The following is a 21,478-nucleotide window of genomic DNA, read 5'->3' as shown; positions in this document are numbered from 1 at the left end:
TCATATGTTCCTTATACAGACAGGTGTCTGAGGTTCAAAAAGCCAGGAATCTATTTTATTTTTTATTTTTTTATTTTTTAAAGATTTTATTTATTCATTTGAGACACAGATACAGAGAGAGAGCATGAGCAGGGGAGAGGCAGAGGGAGAGGGAGAAGCAGGCTCCCTGCTGAGCCAGGAGCCCGATGTGGGGCTCGATCCCAGGACCCTGGGATCATGACCTGAGCTGAAGGCAGATGCTTAACCATCTGAGCCACCCAGGCGCCCCTCCAGGAATCTATTTTAAACACTTCTTGAAAGCTTACTATTTATCAGGCACTGTGGTAAGCTCTTTAGAGATAGTAACTTTAAAAAAAATGATTCTAAAAAGTAACATACAGTAAAATTGACTTTTTTGGTTGGGGTACAGTTCTGACTTTTAACACGTGTGTAGATTCCTGTGGTCACCACCACAGGTCAGGATTTGGAAGAGTTACGTCACCGTGAAGAGCTCCCAGGTTCTATCCCTGTGCAGTCATTCTTCCTCCTACCCCTATCTTCGGCAACTGCTGATCTGCTCTTTATCAACCATAGTTTTATCTTTTCGAGAATGTCCTATAAGTGGAATTATACAGTATGTGACCTTTTAAGACAGGCTTTGTGCACTCAGCCTAATGCCTTTGACATTAATCCAACTTATTCTGTATCTCAATGGTTCATTCCTCTTAACTGCTAAGTAGTAAACATCGCAGCATAGGAATGTATCATAGCTGTTCATTCGGTCACTCACTGAAGGATATTCGGATTGTTTCCAACTTGGGGAAATTATGAATAGAGCTTCTATAAACACTCTTGTACAGGTTTTTGTGTGGACATATGTATTCGTTTCTCTAGGATAAATGCCTTGGAGTGGGATTTCTGGGTCATAGAGGGTCTAAAGGGTCTCAAGTTTAACTTCAGAAGAAAATGCCAATGTCTTTAGGCATCTGTCTGACTCTTCCTTCACAATTCTTTTAGTGCAGATCTGCTGGGAGCAAATTCCCTTAGTTCTTTTTTTCACTGAGAATTTCTTTTCTTTTCTTTTTTTTTTTTTTTTTTGAGATTTTATTTTTAAGTAATCTCCACACCCAAGGTGGGGCTTGAACTCATACCCCCAAGATCAAGAGTTGCACGTTGCACCCACTGAGCCAGCCAGGTGCCCTCTCTGTGGCTTACAGTGGATGATTTCTAGTGCTCTATCTTCAAGTTCACTGGTTCTTTCCTTTGTTATATCCATTCTGCTATTTGATCCCATCCAGGAAATTTCTATTTTGGTTATTTTATTTTTTCACTTCTAAAATTTCCATTTGGTTCTGTTTTTATATCTTTAATTTAATAGCTGAGACTTTCTATCTTTTCATTCATTTAAAGAGTATTTGCCTGAAGCATGTAAAATAGCTGCTTTGGGGGCGCCTGGGTGGCTCAGTCGGTTAAGCGGCTGGCTTCAGCTCGGGTCATGACACCAGGGTCCTGGGATCGAGCCCTGCATGGGGCTCCCTGCTCAGCGGGGAGCCTGCTTCTCCCTCTCCCTCTGCCCCTCCCCACTCCACTCATGTTTTCTCTCGATTGCTCGCTCTCTCAAATCAAATATAAAAAGTCTAAAAAGAATAAATAAAATAAAATAGCTGCTTTGAAGTCTTGGTCAGAGAAATCCAGCCTCTGGGTCATCTTGGCATTTGCATCTGTCTGAGTTGAAGATTCTCCTGGTTCTGGTATGCTGCATAATGCTTCCTTGTATCCTGGGTATTCAAAAAGATTATGTTGTAAGAATCTGGCTATTGTTAAAGTTCTTCAGAGAATGTGGGCAATTTCGTTTTAGCAGGCAACTGACCCGGGTGGCTTCAGGCTGTGAGTCCTGACCAGATTTCTGTGGGTTATAGTTTCAATGTCATTTCAATGTCAAAGCTTTTGCAGTGGGGTTCAGCTTGGTGCCATGAGTGTCGCATCCAGTGGCCAGTCTGGGACCTGGGTGGTGGTCTATCCTCTAGCTCAGTCTTATGCTTACACTGGAGACCAGATCCATTCGAGTACAGCCTGAGGGGTGAGCTCAGGAGCTCCTGACCTTGGTGAACTTGCTCTTCCCTGTCTGTGGTTTCCTTCGTGATTTCTCGCTCCCTGGGGATTCCCTGTTTTGTTCTCCAGTGCGAAAACGGGGGTTACCCTGCTCTGCTGCACACTCCTTGTGACTGTGCCCGACTTCAGGCTCACCCCACCCTCTTGGGGACACAGCTCTTTGATCAGAGGGGGACGTTCCCCTCCCTTAGAGTTTAAGGTGTGTGTGGGGGGTGCCTACAGTCACCACTGCCACTGCCGCGGAATTGTCTGGGGGCCGGGGCGGGAGAGAACGCAGAAGAGAAACCCGGGGGCTGCACTACTCTCTCTGAGTGTTAGGCCCCCCTTCTTCCCCCTAGAGGCAGAACCAGAGTAGTTCTGCTGTCGACCTCTTTCTTCACTGCCGTGCCCGGTCTGCCTTCCGGGCTGTCTTGTGTCCCAGCCAGGGGCCACCAGAGGAAACCGGGATGTCACCACCTCTGTGTTGAGCAGTGCTCCGAACTCTGCCTTCCTTCCTCAGTGTGCCCAGTGCTCTTTGCTTCTCCGACTCCCCAGATGGCTACTCCCTGCATCGCTGTTCAGCTTGTAGAGCTGCGTTCAGTGGGAGAGACAGGGCGGCCTGGCCTTACTCCATCTCACCTGGAACCTAATTGCTTTTAAAATTGTCACAACTGGGGGTGCCTGGGTGGCTCAGTCAGTTGGGTGTCTGCCTTTGGCTCAGGTCGTGAACCCAGGGCCCTGGGATCGAGCTCCGTCTCGGGCTCCCTGCTCCGCGGGGAGTCTCCTCCCCCTGCCTCTGCCCCTTCCTCCACTCCTGCTCTCTGTCCTCTCTCTCTCTCTCTCTATATATATATATATATCTCAAATAAATAAAATCTTAAAAAAAATAAAATGGTCACAACTATACGAAGTAGATACTCTTGTCATCTACATCTGACAGATGACAAAACTGAGGTACACGGAGGGTGAGTAATTTGTCCAAGGTCACGCAGCTTGTACGTGACCAACCCAGTCCTCCTGGCCCTGGAGTCCGTGTTCTCAGCCCCTAGTTCTGCAGCCTTGGAGGCAGGTGCACGCTGGCCCTGCGGGGTGAGGTCTGGTGCCCGTTCTGTAGTGCGCAGGGCCCCATGTCCCCCCACTGCCTGGCCTGCCGGGCGGGCAAAGGGAGAGCGCAGAGTGCAATGGGACAGGAATACACTTTTGTCTTTCGGAGTGTGTACATGTATGTGTGTATACACACTTGTATATGTGGTTGCTAAACCACGTGGCCCCTGCACGTGAGGGGGTGGATTCACTCGTTCAGCAAGTATTGCTGCCCCCTGCCGCCCTCCCCGCCTCCCCTGTGGCATCCCCCACCCCTAGGGATACATCAGTGAGGAAAACAAAGACCCCTGCCTTCATGGAGCCTGTATTCTAGGAGTGTCTTAGTCTGTTCAGGCTGCCATAACCAATTCCCATAAACTTGATAGTGCTTAAAAAGCAAAATTTATTTCCCACAATTCTGGAAACTGGGAAATCCAAGATTAAGGCACCGGTAGATTCAGGGTCTGGGGAGAACCCCTTCCTGATTCATAAAGACCGTTCCTGCTATGTCCTCACGTGGTGGAAGGGCTGAGGGAGCTTTCTGACATCCCATTCATGAGTCCTCGTAAACTAATCACCCACCAAAGGCCCCACCTCCTAAGAGCATCACATTGGGGGTTAGGATTTCAACATATGAATTTTCAACATACGACATTCAGTCTGTCGCAAGTAGGCAGACAGTAAGCATAATAAATAAGTTAGTGTATAGTATGATAGAAAGTGGCAAGTGCTGTGGGGAAAAAACAGGACAGGTGAGGAGCATCGGGAGCGCTGGGGGAGAGGGTTGGACGTATATTTCTTGGCAAGGAAGGAGCCCTGCGATGTCTCATTGAACGACAAATGTAAGACAAAACGCAGTCTATACAGCATTTCCATTTTTTATTTATGGGTAAAAATGTGTTCTACAAGCCTTAAGGAGGAGCGCACGTCCTCAACTGTGCCTTCCATGTGGCTCTCTCGTATTCCAGGGGACAGAATAAAGTCAAACCCTTTCTGAAGAATCCCTTTGTGGTTACACCTCAATTCCGAGACCTGCTGCCTGTTCTTAGATCTGCACTGCTCTTTCTTCGGACTTCCAAGGAGCGAGTCAAGTCATTTGTGGTGGGAAGCCAAGATTTCCCACTCAGCCGCCTGAAGAGTTGGAAATTCTGTTCATGGAGCTGGAAATCCCTGGAGATCTGGGGGTTAAGTCAAGGGCCAGCTACTGATTTGAACGCTCTGTGCTTCCATTCCACCTTCTGCAAAAATGAGGCGAATTATGTTTGCAGTGAAGACTAAGTTAATGTGTGAAAAGGCCTGGTGTATTGGAAGCACTTGAGAAATGTTATTCATTATTTTGGCTGACACTGAGTTTTAGCTGACTGGGAGACATCTAAATGGATATGTCTGGGACAGAGGATGCTATGGGTTAGGAGCTCGACAGAGAAGCAAGTGACAGAGATTTGGGGCTTATTCCCAGAGGGGGCTGTGGCATAAGACGAAATATATATTTGGTCTTTGTCCCCAGTTCCTGACACAGAGCTCCTAAAGCCCTCAGCATTTCTTGGGTGAGAGGAGCATCTTTTGTTTTAATGAGGGGACTCTTGGTGAGTGGGCCTCTAGATAGCTTCAGGAGGGGGACTGGCCACCAGAAAGACCAAGCCTTGATGGGAAGCCTGGAACTTTTGGCCCCAACCCCATCTCCAAGGAGGGCCGTGCACTACAGCTCCACAAGACAGAAGCTCCTGACCTCAGGACCCTTCCACGCCTTGCCCCATGTACCTCTTTATCTGGCTGCTCATTTGTATCCTTTATAACATCCTTTATAATAAACCAGTAAATGTAAATAAAGTGTATTCCTGAGTTCTTGGAAATGTTCTAGCAAATTATCAAACCCAAGGATGGGGTCGTGGGAGTCCCAGATTTATAGCCAGTTGGTTGGAAGCACGGGAGGCCCAGGACTTTCGATGGTGTCTGAAGTAGGGGGCAGGACTGTGGCACTGGGCCCGTGGGTGGTGGGAGCTAACCTCAGGTAGTTAGTGTCAGAATTGAATCAAATTGTTGAGCACCCACTTGGTGTCAGGAGAATCAGAGAGTTGGTTGTTGAGGTGGGAAAACACCACTGAGTTGGCTAAAACCATGCGGGAAGATGATATCCTCGAGGTGGGGACCACATATCCTAGGCTCCCTCCTGGCGAGGAATGGCCATATGACCAAGTTCTGGACGCTGGGGTAGGAGCTGAAGTCACGCGTGCAGCTTCCCCATTAGATTTTTAAAAGGAAAACGCTCACCCTCTACTTCTCTTTACTCATTGCCGTGAGCTGGCATGTGAATGTGGGGAGATTATCATTCTTCTGCCAAACAGATGAATGCAGCTGTCTCGGGGTAACAAGATAGAAGGTGCTGGGCTCCTTGGGGGTCAGAGCCCCCTACCTCTGGACCAGCTGCCAGCTCAGGCCCTTATACGAGAGGGAAATCCACCTCAGTGGCATCGAAGCTACTGTTATTTGGTCTCTATCAAGGCAGCTGCACCAATATTCTAACTTGATATTCTCACGTGTTCACTGATTCGGCAACCATTTCCTTGGCGCACCATGGGAGACGTCCGGAGTCACAGATACAAGGTCTCACATGGCCTGGCTTATCATGTCTCTCCCCAGAATCACGCCGCTTTTCAGAATCTGAGTTTCTGTGCCAGCAGCACAGGCTTCCTGTGACTGTAGGTCCCTGAGATGTTCTAGACTCAGACAGGAGGCTCATCCCTCGGAACAGAAGCACTGACGTGGGGTGGGGGTGGGGGGATGTGCACAGGTCTTCCTGGCGGGGGCTGGAGCCCGGGGCCCCTCCCAGCTACCTGGTTACAGGATTCACAACACACACCAGCGTTTTCTCTTTATTGATTTAGAAAATTCTTTACTCTTTCTCTCTTTCTTTCTCTCTTCCTTCCTTCCTCTCTCTCTCCTTCCTTCCTTCCTTCCTTCCTTCCTTCCTTCCTTCCTTCCTTCCTTCCTTCCTTCCCTCCTTCCCTCCTTCCTTCCTCCCTTTCTCTCTCTTTCCTTCTTTCTTTCTTCCTTCCTTCCTTTCTTTTCCCAATGCAGGGCTTGAACTCACGACCCTGAGATCAAGACCTGAGCTGAGATCAAGAGTCAGACACTTAACCAACTGAGCCACCCAGACATCCCAGTTTATTAATTCTTTATTTTTTATTTTATTTTTAAAATTTTTATTTTTTAATGACAGAGAGAGCTTGAGCGGAGAGGGGAGGAACAGAGGGTGAGGGAGAGAGAGAATCTTAAGCAGGCTCCACGCCCAGCGCCGAGCCCAACGTGGGGCTTGACTTCACGACCCTGAGATCATCACCTGAGCCGAAATCAAGAATCAGACTCTTAACCAATTGAGCCACTCAGGCGCCCCTTTATTAGTTCTTTAAATTATTAAAGTAATATAGGGGTGCCTGGGTGGCTCAGTCGTTAAGTGTCTGCCTTCGGCTCAGGTCATGATCCCGAGGTCCTGGGATCGAGTCCCGCATCGGGCTCCCTGCTCCGCGGGAAGCCTGCTTCTCCCTCTCCCACTCCCCCTGCTTGTGTTCCCTCTCTTGCTGTGTCTCTCTGTGTCAAATAAATAAATAAAATCTTTAAAAAAATTATTGAACTAATATATACACCATATAAAAACATTCAAATTCAAAACATACAGAATATAGGTAAATTGCTGGAGAAGTCCTTGCTTCGATATAAGCAGGACTGAGTCACTAGCCAGTCTTTAGAAAAGGCTGGCCCAAGTGGGCAATCATAAAAATAGAAACATATATGCCTTTGTCATTTTGTTTTGACTTCAAACATATAAATGCACATTTAGGCACTAGGCTCTCTTTGGGCTCCTGACTGGAGTTGTCCTTGTCTTCCTTGCATTAATCACTCCCACAACCCATCACCTGTTATTTCCAGTTTCCTTAAATGGGGTGAGAATGTAAGGACATGAGTGAAACTATCCGGTGTAGAAGCCGCTTAGATTTTTTTTAGAATTTTCTCCGAAGAACTTCTAGTTATCCTTCACACCTCATTCAACATTTCGGCAATTCTCTGGTGGATTCAGAGCAGCCAACTTAGTTTTCAAGGAAGTGATTCTGTGCACTCACATTTCATCAGTTTGTGTAATATTTAATTGAATTACGTGATAATAGGATTATAGGATTATAGGATTACAATGACAAGTATACCTGGCTGAAACAGGCGAGAGATCCAGCTGACTCTTGGTAAACAGGCAGCCCAACCCCCGGGGGTAACTGAACTACCCGCTTTTTGAGACCACGGGTCAGCACACTGTGGTGCTGCGAACCTGTTTTTGTACGTCCTGAGTACAAATGGTTTTACAACGGATGGTTTTATATCTTTAAATGGTTGGAAAAAATCAAAAGGAGAATATTTCATGATGTGAAGTGCATGTGAAATTCAATCTTTGATATCCACCAATAAAGTTTTATTGGAGTGCAGCCACGCCCATTCTTTTTTTTGGGGGGGGCGCCTAGTTCTATGACTGCTTTTGTTTGACAGTAGCCAAGCTGAACGGCTGGACAGAGACTAAAATATTTACCATTTGGTCCTTTACAGAAAGGCTTTGCCAGCACCTGTTCTAGAGAGAAGCCTGAAGCTTGGGAGTGCACCATGCCTCAGGTATCTGTCGCCGCGATTTACGGAAGGACCAACGACTTGGGGTAAGGGAAGGTTTCCTAGGAGAACTCCTGCCATCAGAAGCGAAAACCCTTTCTTTCTTGGCATTACTACCTCCCAAAGCGACCCCCTAGATTTAACCAGAATCCACGGCGTTACAGTTTGAACCATTTCTCGTTGACCTCACTCACTCACCCACGGTCCCCGTTGCCCTTCACAGGGCTTTGACAGTGACAGATCATGGGAAGTAGAGGGTGGCCCTATCTGCTCCCCTACCATTAATCCAAGCAGATGATAAAGCTTCCTGGAATGCAGCTAATATCCCTTTGGAGAGGTGGCCAATTCTCAACGGTGGCAGCGGGTTATTCCTCATTCTTTGCTTCATTCCGTGCAAAGAGCCAGAGTGTTTTTAGGTAACAGGACATTTGTACTCATGACAAAATGAACAGGCTTGCATTTCGATAAGCACCATCACGGTAGCCAGTATTTTCCTGGGCTGTGGCTGGGAATCAAGGTAGCATAGAGAGTTTCACATGGGCAATACATGAGCAGCCTTAACCGTGGGAGAGCAGACAGATCCACCGCCTAACTCCCGTTGACATCCATTGATTTTCCACTGTCTCCTCCAGGGGATTTTTTTTAGCTAGATGCAAGGCTATCAGTACTGTCTGGACGTAACTGGGAATTGTCCTTGGGTGAAACGTGTGTGGGATATCTGCACCTGTGAGGAGTGTGTGTGTGTGTGTGCGCGCGCGTGTGCGCGTGGCCCGCACCACCATCACGTCTTGGCTGGATTATTGCAGTGGGTTCCTAACTGGCCTCTCTGCTTCTGACCTTGCCCTCTTACAGTCTATTCTCAACACAGCAGCCAGGACGCTTCCTTTAAAACCCAAGTTAGGGAGAACCTGGCTGGCTCAGTCAGTGGAGCATGGGACTCTTGGTCTCGTGAGCCCCACATTGGGTGTCGAGATTACTTTAAAAAAAATCTTTAAAAATAAATGAAAAAAATAACACCTAGGTCCGACCATGTCACTCCTTGGACTGAAGCTCTTGTGTCATTCTGAGCAAAAGCCAAAGTCCTCATAGCAGCCTACAAGGCCCTACATGATCCAGTCCCCTGCTGCCTCCCTGATCTCCTCTCCTTCTCACTGTCCCCACTGCTCACTCCACTCCAACCACATGGACCTCCTTGCCATCCTCAAACTGCCAAGCACACTCCTACCTCAGGGCCTTTGCACTTGCTCTTTCCCCTGCCTGGAACATTCTTCCCAAGGTAGCCTCATGGTTTGCTTCCTCACTTCCTTCAAATGCCATCTAATAGGTGAGGCCTTCCCCAACCACCCACCATAAAATAAGCCCCCCGCACCCCAGTACTCTTTGTCCCCTGTCCTCTAACTTTTCTCCATAGTACTTATCATAATCAGACATACTACATGCTTTCTTTATTGATCTTCTGTTTCCTGCCATTAGAATGTAAGTTCCATGAGGGCAAGGATTTTGCCCCTTTGTTCATGGCTCTGTCCTCTGTCCTTAGCATAGTGCCTCGCAGAGTAGGGGCTTAATACTTGCCACATGGCAACCTGCTGTCCATAGAACCTTGGGCATGAGGCCTTGTTGAGGGTGGAAGGCAGTGGCCTAGCACTGCCCAGTGCATGGTATATCCAAGAGAGCCCTTGTGTGTGGGAAGTGGTGGGCAGTGGGAAGTCAGTGGGGTGGGGTACAGAATGCTAAGCCTCTGGGGATGCGTGCCATAGGTCATCCTATCTTGATGAGTGGCCCTTGAGCCCCCGTGGGCAAGGGGTCCAAGTTCTTGGCCCCTGGAGTAGCCTTACTAGGTGTTCTGAGAATGGGGATCAAGGGAACCCCAGTGATTCTGTCCCCCCTGCCCTTTGAGGACAAGTTGGAGGCAGGTGCTGGTCCCAAGTCTACAATAACAATTATTTTGAAGTTTCTCCTTTCACATATATCGGCCCCCCACCTCCCAGACATGTCTAATAGGAACTGAGTCATGGTCAATGACGATGGCGGGTGTGTGGGTGGGGTTAACTGAGCCCATTGATCACCGGCTGAGACATCCTCCCCACTAAGGAACAAGTTAATAAACTCTTCAATGAGGAGGTGGTGATTAATGAACCAATCAGCTTGCCCTGTGATTGGGAAGTGGAATCAGAGGGCAGGGTGGGACCACAGGAGGTTTGTAAGCTGTGGGAGGCTGGCTCCTGGTCCCTCTCACAGTCGTTCTAAATGCAAATAGGGAAGCGACTTTTTTAGGGGTTATATCCTGAATCCAGGCCTTCCCCCACACCTTCTGGCTCCTCTACTATTTCTCCTCTGCTCCCATCTGTCCTCAGACCCCCCCACTCCCCAAGGCATGAGAGGCCGTCAATTCCCTTTGGGCATTTCACAATCCCTGTCATCTCTCTCTGCCGGGGATCAATACACTAGAAACCCCCTGTCACCACCCAGCCAGGGCTGCAGAAGAGCAAATGGCCCCCACTCTCAGATATCCTTGTCCCCTGTAGCCTGCAGGGGTCCTTGTCTAGGCCCTGACCCCTAGGATTACAGCTGCCCCAACCAGCCCCGCTGGCTGTCCTCTCCATCCCGAGGGTGAGTACCTGCCTCTGTCCTTCCATGGCCTCTGGAGGAGTGTACTTTTATTTTTGCCGTCTGCTCCCCCAGCTGGACCCAGGCTTGTCCCTCTGTTTTCCTCTCTGTCTCTATGTCCTGACAACTCCCCAGACTGGGGCTCTGCAAGGTTAGTGGCGTGCCTCCTCCCTTGGGTTGGGGCTCCCCAGTGATGCTGCTGCTCCCCTCCCCTCAGACTGGGGATCCCCAAGGTTATGGCCATGACTCTCCTCTGAGACTGGGGGTCCTGGAGAACAGGGCTGTGCCCTGCCCCTCAGGTGAATAATTTTTCTCCTCCCTCTGAGTATAGCGTCCAGGTCCCCTCTTCTGCCTCCATGCTCAGCATGCTGCCCTCGCCTTTCTTGGGATATGCAGGGCCCATGGGGCCTGACTGGTTGATAAGGAGCCGTTTCCGGAGAATGCAGGTGATTGAACCTATAAAAAGATGATTGAGGGAGCCCTAGACTCTCCACCTTGAGAGAGCTCTAAAAATAACACCCATGGCCATCTGTCCTGGAGGGTGGAGGGGCTGGCCCAGAACCAAGATGGCGCCTTCTGCCCTCAGGGGCTGATGGGACGCAGGGAAGCACTGGAGGCTCTGGCCAGGCTGGGAGAAAGGGATCTGGAAAGGGCTTTATGGGGAGACTCCCCAACAACCTTCTTTTCCCAGTGGGGGCAGGTAGGTCTGATGTGGTTGGCCTCTCAGAGAGGGTAGCAGGCTCCCAAATTAGCCTCCCCTCGCCTGCTCCCATGCCCGACTTCTGAGCCCTATGGTCATTCCAGGTAGTGAGCCATTCTGCCCCTCAGCTGAGATGGCCTCTTCCTGGGGTCTACCCCAGCCCTTTCCTCTTGTTCGAATCCTAGGTTCCCTCCTCTCTCAGACCTTCAGTTTCCTCATCTGTAAAATGGGAATAAATTCAGCTCATTGGGCTGTGCTGCGATCCTGAATGGCCAGTGCACAGCAGGTGCCGAATGAACAGAGTCCCTTCTTCTTTCTTTCAAAGGCCCTGGGCAAGGATTTTCGCCCCAGAGCCCAGTGGAGACGGCAGTGGGTTGGGGACAGTGGCACGTGCTTGGGCAGCCCTGGCATCACTTAACCCCAGAAGACACCAGTGCCCTGAGTGACACCTGGATGGGGATGGGGTACGCTGCCTTGGAAGGGATCTCTATGCCGGGCCTGCTTGGGCCTGGGTCTGTGTGTGTCCGGCTGGATGCACAGGCGGCAGACTCAGCTGCTTCTGGGGGTGGGGACTGGCCTCGGCTTCCTCCCAGCCCTCTCCCCAGCTCTTTCACAGAGAAGGGACATAGTGGGGTGTCCAGAGAGGCCTCTCCTCTAGGACATCATAAACATCAGGTCAAAAGCCAAAGCCATAGCTCCTACCCCGCCTCCAGTGGAAAGATTCTGCCCCTCCTTAGCCCCTCTCCAAGGAACTGCTGAGCGAGGGCTGAAAAGGTTGCCTTTTCCATGGACCCGTCACAGGTCCCACTGGCTGGAGGTTGTGGCCAGCCCAGGCTCCTCATTCCCACCCACGGGTAGGCTAGGGAAGATGGAATCTTATCCCTGGTCCTAGGGGCTGCCCCAGGAGTCTAGATACAAACGTTTCACTTCCTCGGGAGGGCTGCACCTGCTGTTGGGGGGCTGTGGGGTGAAGATGGGGTTCAGGGTCTGTCCAGAGTCTGAGTCTGAGTCTGGTGGCTGCCCCCTCATCTCCTGCAAGGTGGAGACATCACGCACCGTCTGGGTGTGCACTCAGCGATCTGGCGGGGGTGGAGGCAAGGAGGAGGAAAGGCCCTCCCCACCCCTCGAGCTCCCCCTCCCCCTCGGACTCCCCCTCCCTTTCCAGGCCAAGATATAAGCCCCGCAGGGAAAGCGCTGAGCAGAGGAGGAGGCCACAGCCCGACCCGCAGCAGTCCAGCCCTTGGGACTCCTTTCGCCTTCCACCTGCTCATCTCTGCTTCCAGAGCTGTCGCCGTGAGTGGCCCGGGAATGGTCTGGTGCGGGGGAACCCGGGCTGTTTTGTGGGGAAACTGAGGCTGGGATGGTGGAAATTGGTGCTGAGCGGCCAGCATAGCCCTCTGCCTCCAGCTACCGTTTTGGGCAGTACGAGTGGGGGCTGGGGAGGCCGGGCTTATGCCTCTCTGACAGATGGGGAAACCGAGGCAGAGACGGTGCAGTGCCCGAGAACACACAGCGAGCCGGTGGCTGAGCCTTGGTCCGGTAGTAGCCCTGCACGGGCCGGGGAGCGTGGGCCCGACGGCCGCCTCGGCCTCCCGCCGTCGGGTGTCGAGGCTGGGGATGACCCACGATCCCTGCCCCCTCTCCAGATGGTGACGGTGCGCAGGCCGTGGCCCGCCATGGCCACAGTGCTGCTGGCCCTGCTCGCCTGCCTGGGGGCGCTGGTCCACGCCTACCCCGCCAAACCCGAGGCTCCCGGCGAAGACGCCTCGCCGGAGGAGCTGAGCCGCTACTACGCGTCGCTGCGCCACTACCTCAACCTGGTCACTCGGCAGCGGTGAGCGCGCGCGCGCGCCGGCCGGGCGCGGGGTCCTCGGGGCTCCCGCCCTCCGCCCAGGGGCGTGTCCGGGGCTGACCCCGCCCACTCTGGCCCCGCCCCCAGGTATGGGAAACGCGACAGCCCGGAAGCGGTCCTCTCGAAACTGCTCTTCCCCGACGGCGAGGACCGCCGGGTCAAGTCACGGTAAAAGCGCCCCTCCTCCCACCCCCAGCCACACTTCCTGTGCCCTAGTGCTCGGTCTGGGATGTGCGGCCCCACGGAGCCCCACCCTGGCCCCGCCACCTAGCGCTTTCCCCCAGTCTAGCCTCCCCAGATCCGACGCCGGGCTCTGAGCGATTCCTTTGCTTTCCCACCTACAGGCCAGAAGGCGCGTACATGTGGTGACGACCCCAAGGGCTCCTGGGAGATATGCTAACTACACCGACCTCATTTGCATGGTTGCTCCTGACCCCGGAACCTGGGTTCCTCTCCCTGCCTGCTGCGCCTGGGGGGTGGGTGCGGGCTGGGGTCTTCATTCCATTTCTCCGTGTCCCCAGCCCCTGGGCTGGAGGGCTGTGTGTGGTCTTTCCCTGCTTCCCAAATAAAGAGCAAATTTCACTGAAACGGAATGTGTGCGTTTGTATTTCCTTTCCCTTCTCCTTCGTGGAGGTGGCATCCAGGGGGAGTGGAGGGTGGAGGCACCAGCCAGGAGAAGACCGGACGCCAAAGGCTCCCCAGGACAAGGCTGGGGCAGAGTGGGGGACTCTCTCTGCTCAGAGCTAAGAGAAGACACTGGCCCAGCAGGAGCGGGGAGGACGGAGCCCGAGCAAGGGACCTCTGTGGCACTCTCCAGTCGGGTTGGAAGTGGGGCAGGATGAAAGTTCTTGACAAGAACGGGGAGGGTGGAAAGGAGCTTGCTAGGCAGCCTAGGAGAGCAGATGGGGACAGAGGTGCTCTAGCCACCTGCCTCGGAAGGTGCAGGTGGTTGGGGGCGTGGACTCAACACTAGTACCTCAGATCAGTTACCTTGAGGAGATGAATTACTAGCCTCCAGGGCTGTAGTGACGGGGGTAGAGATGGGATCCAAGATGGGACTGTGGAGGAAGTCATTCGGGGGGTGAGGTGGGTCTATGTGTGCTGGGGGACGGGTCATTTCTTTTTTTTTTTTTTTTTTTTTTTTAAAGATTTTATTTATTTATTCATGAGAGACAGAGAGAGAGAGAGAGACAGAGGCAGAGGGAGAAGCAGGCTCCCCGCGGAGCAGGGAGCCCGATGCGGGACTCGATCCCAGGACCCTGGGATCACGACCTGAGCCGAAGGCAGACGCTTAACCGACTGAGCCACCCAGGCGTCCCTGGACGGGTCATTTCTAACGTCCCCCCTTCCCTGGGCAGGAGGTGCAATGGGAGTGTGGAGGCTGCCCTTTCCCTTAGCAACTGCCCTCCCCCACATTGCTGAATTCCCACTCCATGGAGAAGCCACTCACTGTGCCTTCCTGGTGACAAGGCTATGGGGACACCCTCCAATGGCACCCCCCACATTCCCACTAGACACTGAAGGCACTGTGGATGTTTAAACTGGAGTCTGACCCAAATCCCTCACCACTCTGTACCTATGACCGAGGAATCCCAGAGCCTGCCTGCAGGCTGATCTTCCCTGATACCCTTCCTTCCCAGCCCCTTTCCTTCGGGAAGCCTGCCTTGATTGTCCCTGATCTGCACTCTTCTTGCCCTCTGTGGCAGCTCAGCTCTCATGGCCTTGCTCTGTTCTGCCCATGTCACTGTGCCCGGTCTGAGGAGCCCCTAAAGGAAGGGCCTATGTCTTCCCACTCAGACAGCCTCCTCAGTCCGTGGGCTCTCTCCTGGGCCTCTAGGCCAGCAGGACACGCACAAGCCCAAGGCGGGGAGCTGGGGATTGAGGAGGAGAATCAGGTTGAAGCCAAAGCCCCAGACCCAGAGCGGGTCCGCAGTTCAGGAAGGCTGGCTGTGGCACTTCGGAGGGCAGGAGTCTCGCAGGACTGTTTGCAGTTAGGTGGCTCTGGGGGCGGGGAGAGAAGATCCTAAAGCCTGCTCTGTCATAGCTGCCCTAGGGGGCCTGGGGCTCTGACTCCTATCCTCTCCTGAGCTGCCTGCCTTTGAAGATAGGGCAGGAATGGGTGCCAGGGAGGCAGGTCTGGGGTCTGGCGCACATCACAAGCTGTGTGGACTCTGACGCTCGAAGCCTTTGTCCGGGCACTCCCCGGCCCGCAGAGCCCTTTCCCTCCTTTCCAGTCTGGAAAACATCTTCAGGATAGTGTTCACCTCCTCCCAGAAGCCTCTCCTGATTTCTCAGGGTAGAGTTAGTTTCTCTGGTTCTCTCTCCCTGCTGTATTGTCGTTATCTGAGACCCACCTCCCGTGTCATCTTGCCCTTTCTCTCCTCCAATCCCAGGCCCTCTGCGCCAGGAGAGGAGGAGCGGGAACACACAGGAGCTGCCACGAGCTTCAGTTCATTTTGTGGTCAGAGGAGTGGGGCGGTGGGTCCTGGTGCTGGTGTCCGTGGCCCCCTGTCTGGTGGTCTGCCTGGAAGGGCTTCGGTCAGCTTGAGGCTGATGGAAGAGATCCCTGGTGTGCATTATGCATGGACCACAGACAATTTCAGTTTGACCTGTCTGGTTGACCATGGGTGACATGGGGTCACCTCCCATTCACTTGGAGGAGTGTTGAGCCAGAGTGTTAATCCACAGGTGACCAGACTTAGCCAGCGTCGCTGCCGCAGGAACCTTAAATGTGATATTAATGGTGACAATAGGTACCTTTTGAAAGAAGCACTTACTTACGTGCTAGACACTGAGCTATTTGTTTTACACACACCATATTGCTAGAATATTGATTTGGCTTTTTAAATAGAGGCAGAATTCGCAGCGGCTGAAACAAGACAGCAGTTTATTTCTCCTTTATATAAAATTCAAGTGGCATCTGGGGATCAGCAGCTCTGTTCCAGGAGGACATCCAAAAGCCCAGGGTCCTACTTTGTGGCTTCCCCATGTCCTCCTCCACATGACTGAAGATGGCCCACCATCACCACCTCCGTGTTCCAGTCCCTGGGAAGGGAGGGAAGGGGGGAGTGTAGGTGTGCTGGTTACTATGCAGATTCGCAGTTACCCTAAGACTTAGCAGCTTCAACCCACCATTTCATTTCACTCATGATTTTGTGGGTCAGGATTGGGAAGGGCTCAACTAGGCACCTGTCCCTTGGAGTCTTTCAGGCAGTGACAGTCAGAGGTTGGCTGGGGCTGGGGTCGTCGGAGGGCACCCCTGGGTTGATGCCCAAGAAGGCTCACTCACTCACGGGTCTGGTGGGTGCTGCTGGCTGCTGGCCGGGGGCTCAGCTGGGTCTGTTGACCCAGCACCTCCATGGGGGCCCTTCCAGCGCCATATTCTTGGGGTAGCTGGACCCACATGGTAGCTGACTCCCCCCCTCACCCACCCCCTTCCCAGTGTGAGGGCTCTGGGAGAACCAGGAGGAAGCAGTGCGCCCTTGGCTTCCTGGGGCTCCTGTAACAAAGCACCACAAGCCGAGTGCTTTAATCTGGAGGCTAGAAGTCTGAAGTCCAGGGGCTGGCGGGGTTTCTTCCTTCTGAGGGCTGTGAGGGAGGGGGCTGTTCCAGGCCTCTCTCCTTGGCTTGCGGACGGCTGCCCTCTCTGCGTGACTGTTTCGCATCCAAATGTCCCCTTGACTTAAACACAGCAGTCATATTGGATGAGGGGTCCGCTCTCCTCCAGGGTGACCTCATCTTAATCAGTGACATCCGCAATGACCCTACTGCCAGATAAGGCTGCATCCTGAGGTACTGGGGGTTAGAGACTTCAACATATGAATTTGGGGGGGGGGGGACACAATTCAACCCCTAACAACTGCCTTCTATGACCTGGCCTCACAAGCCGCATGTCATCTTCCAACATGCTCTGTTGGTCAAGCAGTCACAGGTCCACCTGCATTCGAGAAGAGGGGACAGGGAGCCCGCTGGAGAATGACATGTGGGAGAGGAGGTCTTTCTGTGGCCATCTTTCTGTGGCCATCTTCTGTGGCCATCTTTCTGTGGACAATCGGCCTCAGGACCGCATGTCCACTCGCGGAGCTGAACGGCGCGAGGCCCCTAATCGCTCATCTCATTGGCTGGAGCTCAGTCACGTGGCCCCACTTCGCGGCCGGCACCACCCGGGAGATGTCCTTAGCGGGCCGAGTGGCCAAGGGCTATTCTCAGGCTCTTTTACGATGGAAGGAGGAGAGGGTAGTGGGGCAACTCGCGTTATCTGTTACAAACACGCTCTCCTTTGAACAGCCTGAATCTGAGCTCTCACACAGGCCTATGCCCATGAGTCCCGCGGTGGCAGGTGGGCAGCGGGGGCAGCGGGGACAGGGACCTCCGAGACAAAAGATCTGGATTTGAGTCCTGTCTGCCATTAGTCAGCCGTGTGACTCTGGCCGAGTCATTCCACTTCACTGCCTGTCTTTCTTCACTGGTTACACTGGTTATACCTTAAATAGTAATAATAATAAGATTTCACTGCTTAGGCTCAGAGAGATTATGTACTTTGCCAAAGGTCACACAGCTAGTGAGTGGTAGAGCTAATGAGAAATACAGCTGAATCTACAGTCTGACACGTTTATTTTTTATTTATTTATTTATTTTTTTAAAAGATTTTTTATTTTTATTTATTTGAGAGAGAGAGAATGAGAGAGAGCAAGCACATGAGAGGGGGGAGGGTCAGAGGGAGAAGCAGACTCCCTGCCGAGCAGGGAGCCCGATGCGGGACTCGATCCAGGGACTCCAGGATCATGACCTGAGCCGAAGGCAGTCGCTTAACCAACTGAGCCACCCAGGCGCCCTGACATGTTTATTTTTATTTATTTATTTGACAGAGAGAGAGACAGCGAGAGAGGGAACACAAGCAGGGGGAGTAGGAGAGGGAGAAGCAGGCTCCCTGCTGAGCAGGGAGCCCGATGTGGGACTCAATCCCAGGACCCTGGGATCATGACCTGAGCTGAAGGCAGACGCTTAGTGACTGAGCCACCCACTCTTTTATTCTCTTCTCTCTTACTCACTTCTAACCCTTTTCAAAACTGCTCTGGCAACTCTCCCTTCAACTCCCCCAAAGGAAAAATTCTCCTCCTTCCACACCCAGCCCCTCTTTAGGAAAAATCTGGGCTGACAATGATAGGATTTGCTTTTGCAGGTGCTGTGGGCAGGGAGGGAAAAATACTGAACACTTCGGTGCCTGCAGGGGCCCTGGTTGCAGATGGAGTCTCCTGGGAAGAGAGAAGTGGGGGCAGAGTCCAATCTCCAAATGAGTGACCTGAGTCCCCAGTCAGGCCTGCATTGATTTGGAGGGAGTGGGATGGGGGCTCAAAGTGTGTGTGTGTGCGTGTGTGTGTATGTGTGTGTGTGTGTGAGAGAGAGAGCTGTCCTCACCCTAAGGGTTTCTCCAGCTAATAGGGGACCCCCTGGGTTCCTGGCATCCGGGGGCAGTCACCTGTCCCTACCTCTGCTGCTGCCACCCAGTGCAGGAATAAGACATGGTCCTAAGAGCTGGGCCAGGCTGCTTTGGAGGCACTCTTGTGAGAGGCGGGTATGGAGGATGTGATGCTGGCCAAATTCCTGCCTTTGCAGTCCTGTATGTGGGGACCCCCACCCCACTTGCTACGGTGCACTCGGCCTCACCATGTGACCCCAGGTGTTCCTGGGGTGTTCCTCTCCTAGTTTTATTGAAGCCCTCACTCCATCCCTAATGCAGCCCAGTGGCCATCCATCCTCCCCGTCCTAGAAGGCGTGGGGCTGGGCAGGCGTTGAGGGACCTTTTCCATTTCATTTGGTCCGCCTGCAGGTAAGTACTTGGTGCCTTCTCTAAGTGGGGCTCCACGGCAAGCCCTCGGAACACAGGCAGATGAGCGAGACGCATCACCCGGTTCTGGATCTGGCCATACAGTTCAGAAAGCACACCCACTACCTCCCCCTCTTCTTTTGTCCCAACAACCCTGAGAGGACCCAGAAGGGGAATCTGTTGTTTGCAAAGGAAAAAAATGACAGCTATAGGTTCAGTTGACATCGTGGACTACAAGTCATTTCTTGGGCACAGGACAAAACCATAACTGGCCCCAGGACCAGAGCCAATCCCCAGATCTACCATCTGTCTGCAGGGCCCGGTCCTGTAGTGGCCAGAACAGGTCCCACCAGGCTGCAATCTTGCCGGAACTAGGGCTGGAGACTGGCGCTCCCTGGTGGCACAATGCAGCTTCTGCGGCCTCACCTCCTTTGTTTTGCAAAGCGGACACCAAGTCCAGGGCTTGGCGGGACAGCCCGACCTCCATATTTGTTTTTGGGATGTAAGCTGTTGTCTGGTGAAGCATTATTGTTCTTCTTGTTACCGGAAACCAGAATTGAGTGGAACAAGGCAGGACAGACATTTACTGAGGCTTTCTTTATCCTCACTACCTGGAGGAAAATCAAAGCTCAGAGAGGCTAATGGAATTATTTTCCAGGGTCCCACAGAGCAGTGGCAAAGCCAGGATTTGGACCTTTAAGGCCGCTATGCTAGATCCCTGGGGTAACACCTCCGGCCATCACACCCTCTACGACTCCCCCCATAACACACACACTTTTAGTGTCTTGATCTGGGACAGTAGAACCTCAGCGGTAAAAGGTCTTGCACTCCCTACTCAGGCTTCAGTGTGTCATTCAGACACAGCCAGTTACTGCTCCTTGGTCTGAGCTGGGGAGGGGGCTGGGGGTGGAGGAAGGGACGCGGAGCTGGGCAGACTCGGAGGCTCCTGGGGGTGGAGGTGAGGCGGCACTATTGGGATGGTGGGCTTGGGATTCCAAGCCAGAACTCGAGTCCTAGGTGGCTGTGTGGTTTTGGGCAAGTCTCTTCACCTCTGTGAGCCTCACATTGCTCAGCCAAAACATGGGAAATTATAGCAATACTTTGACAGCCCCGCTTAGGAAAAAAGAGTCCAGATTTTGGAATTAGACTTTTGTTTTAAACTCTGGATTTCCCACTGATTAGTTATGTGGTCTGAGGCTAGTTACTTAAAGTCTCTGAGTTAGTTTCTGAATCTGTAAGATGGGTCGTTGCAGGGACTCGGTGAGGTGATTGAGCTAGGAGCACATTGGAAAGTTCAAGGCTTTATGATGCTGGCTGATCACTGCCTTGGAAAGGAACTCCGGGAAATGGCTCTGGCACCCGCTCCCCCCGACTCCAATACCCCTGACCCCAGGCACATGGGTCTCATTCTGTACCCCATACACCAGCCAGGTCTCTCCCTGCCTGGGTCCCCACTCCTTTCCACATTGTCTAGTTACCTAAAGCATCTCTCCCCCAACTTCCCTGTTCCCACTTTGTCCTAGTCACACCTGGAAAGGAAGTCCTGACTCCTCATCCTAGGATCTCGGAGCCCCAGCCTCAATCTTATGCCTGGAGGGAATTCGTGGGAGGCAGGAGGGGCTGTTCTGAGGCCTGGGACCAGAACCTTTCAGTCATCCTGAGGTCCTAGGACCCCCCATTCTTCTTGAACCAAGACTGCTCTGGTGCCCAAAGGCAGATGGGGTCCCACAGGAGCCCTGGAGGCCCACTTTTACCTGTTATACTGCGGCCCTGTCCCCCTCCCGGCCCTGGCCCCAGGGCTGGTGCTGCGGGTACCAGGGAGACGGTGGGAGGAGAGGGTGAGGGCCGGGGAGTGAGAGAAGCTGACAGGAGGCGGGGACTCTGGGGGGCTGAGGACTATAAAGGGGCACAGGGGAGGGTAGGGACACCCATCTGGCCCTCAGGACTCAGGGTAAGTGGTCCCAGCCTGGGGGGGGGAAGGGGAAGGCCGGGCCCTGGGGGGGTCCTTGGGACTAGGGGCCTGGGGTGGGAGAAGGAGCTTTGCAGAGCAGAGAGGTGGTATTGGGAGGTCTGGGGTCCTGCTTGGGTCTGGCTCCACATCTGGACGAATCTCTCACCCTGGAAGAGCAGTCTGCTGACTAGAAGACTGAAAACGTGTGCGGGGAGTGAGTGGTGGCCGTGCACACAAATGTGACCACAGCCTTGTGAGTGACAGGGTCCGAGGGTGCGCCCATGCCTCTCGGCTGGAAGCGACACGGGCAACATTGTCATCTCCAGGACCTGTCCCTGAATGTCTACCCTGGCGGAGGGTGGCGGGGGGGCGGCAGACCCAGGGGCCCTGGACTTCTGTCCTTCGGTTCACAAGTTCATTCTGTGAGCTCCCACCCAGTCGGTGAGCTGGAGCACCTCTTCGTCCCACCCCGCATCTGCCTCCTCAGAGCCACCAGGCCCTGGATGCCATGAGCCCTGGGTCCCCTGCCCCAGGTCCCCACCTTCTCTGCTATGCTTTTTGACTTTGCCGAGGGCCTGGCTGCAGACTGGGGCTGCCGACCGTGCTCTCTGGGGCGGGCAGGTCCGAGGGGCCCTTCGCTCTGCCCCTTCGTCCCCAGGCTTGGAGAAATGGGTGAGGGGCTAAGGAGCTGGGCAGGTGGGCTCCGTTCTGCCTCTACCTTCCCCACGCCTTGCTCCTCAG

The 21,478-nt window shown here is 53.2% G+C and overlaps 1 protein-coding gene across 1 annotated transcript; it reads left to right on the top strand.

Annotated features, from left to right (window-relative positions):
* Positions 1 to 12,329: 12,329 nt before the first annotated feature.
* PYY (peptide YY) lies at positions 12,330 to 13,406 on the top strand. Its single transcript, XM_032396597.1, has 4 exons — positions 12,330 to 12,400; positions 12,754 to 12,941; positions 13,047 to 13,127; positions 13,304 to 13,406. Exons 2-4 carry the CDS (start codon positions 12,754 to 12,756, stop codon positions 13,326 to 13,328), a joined length of 294 nt encoding a protein of 97 aa, XP_032252488.1. The 5' UTR covers positions 12,330 to 12,400; the 3' UTR covers positions 13,329 to 13,406.
* The last annotated feature ends 8,072 nt before the right edge of the window (positions 13,407 to 21,478 follow it).

Source organism: Phoca vitulina, unplaced genomic scaffold (assembly GCF_004348235.1).
Source record: "Phoca vitulina isolate PV1807 unplaced genomic scaffold, GSC_HSeal_1.0 scaffold92, whole genome shotgun sequence".
Classification (NCBI taxonomy): domain Eukaryota; kingdom Metazoa; phylum Chordata; class Mammalia; order Carnivora; family Phocidae; genus Phoca; species Phoca vitulina.
Note: the sequence above shows the minus strand (reverse complement) of the source record. Positions and strands in the feature narration are given on the sequence as shown.

Bases quoted from the DNA above. Each gene is read 5' to 3' on its own strand.
- PYY (XM_032396597.1), top strand. From the start codon at position 12,754: ATGGTGACGGTGCGCAGGCCGTGGCCCGCCATGGCCACAGTGCTGCTG. The intron at 12,942-13,046 runs GTGAGCGCGCGC...CCCCGCCCCCAG, and splicing joins AACCTGGTCACTCGGCAGCG to GTATGGGAAACGCGACAGCC. The intron at 13,128-13,303 runs GTAAAAGCGCCC...TCCCACCTACAG, and splicing joins GACCGCCGGGTCAAGTCACG to GCCAGAAGGCGCGTACATGT.